Source organism: Priapulus caudatus, unplaced genomic scaffold, assembly GCF_000485595.1.
Source record: "Priapulus caudatus unplaced genomic scaffold, Priapulus_caudatus-5.0.1 Scaffold1513, whole genome shotgun sequence".
NCBI classification, from domain to species: Eukaryota; Metazoa; Priapulida; class Priapulimorpha; order Priapulimorphida; family Priapulidae; genus Priapulus; species Priapulus caudatus.
In genome coordinates, this window is record NW_014578574.1 from 50078 (window position 1) to 50923 (window position 846).

The window sequence follows — 846 nt, forward strand, 5'->3', positions numbered from 1 at the left end:
TGGGTGCGTGCGTGCGTGCATGCGATTGTGTGTGTGCGATTGTGTGCACATGGCTGTAGGTTAATGATAGGAATGTTTAACTATGGTGAGAGACAGAGAGAGACAACATACCCAGCCAGATCAAGAATACACATCAATAAGCTTCACACAGCTTCACTAAGCTTCTAACAGCACTACCCGTAGTAGTGGCACTACGGTTAGTATCATCTACCACCCGTAGATGGCGCCACGCTCACCTCGATGTTTTCCGGGATGGTGACCTCGTAGTGAAGGCTCTCGAACATGGGAACGGCGCGCGCCACCACCTCCACGATCACCGACACGTTCGTCGTCTGCCTCGGCTCGCCTGCGACACACGTTGCCACGGTTACAGCACGCTTATCGCAGAATCGCTCGCGTACATTTACAAAACTCAAAAACTTTAACTAAAGAAGGTCAAAAATAATTAATATATAATTAATAATATGAATAACATTATAATTAATAATAATGAAACGGAGACTGATCGAGTCTGTCCCCCTCGCTGTGTGTGCCCTTCGCGCCACACAGGGGGCGCCACCTACCGTCGTCGGCGGCGACGACGGTGAGGTTGTGTCGCACGGCGTCGGCGGCGTCGGTCAGGGGTCGCGCAACGGTCAGCACACCCGTCGTCACGTTCAGCAGGAAGGCTGAAACGTTGCCCCTGGCAACAAGGTCGTAGGTCACGCTGCCGTTCCGTCCGAGGTCACGATCGATAGCCTCCACCTGTAAGATGGCGGCGGCAGACGACGAGCGTGAGAAACAATTAGTGAACTAATTTAGGAGAACTAATTAGTGAGATCTAAGCAGCGGTGGTAGCTGGAGTCG

The 846-nt window shown here is 52.2% G+C and overlaps 1 protein-coding gene across 1 annotated transcript in view; it reads right to left on the reverse strand.

Moving 5' to 3' along the window:
* The window catches only part of LOC106816870 (protocadherin Fat 1-like), a gene marked incomplete at its 5' end in the record, with an annotated part of 48483 nt that overhangs the window by 38076 nt on the left and 9561 nt on the right, over positions 1-846 (reverse strand). Inside the window, 2 exon segments of the mRNA XM_014821511.1 lie at positions 237-346; positions 564-744. Of these exon segments, the coding sequence (XP_014676997.1) occupies positions 237-346; positions 564-744 (291 nt within the window).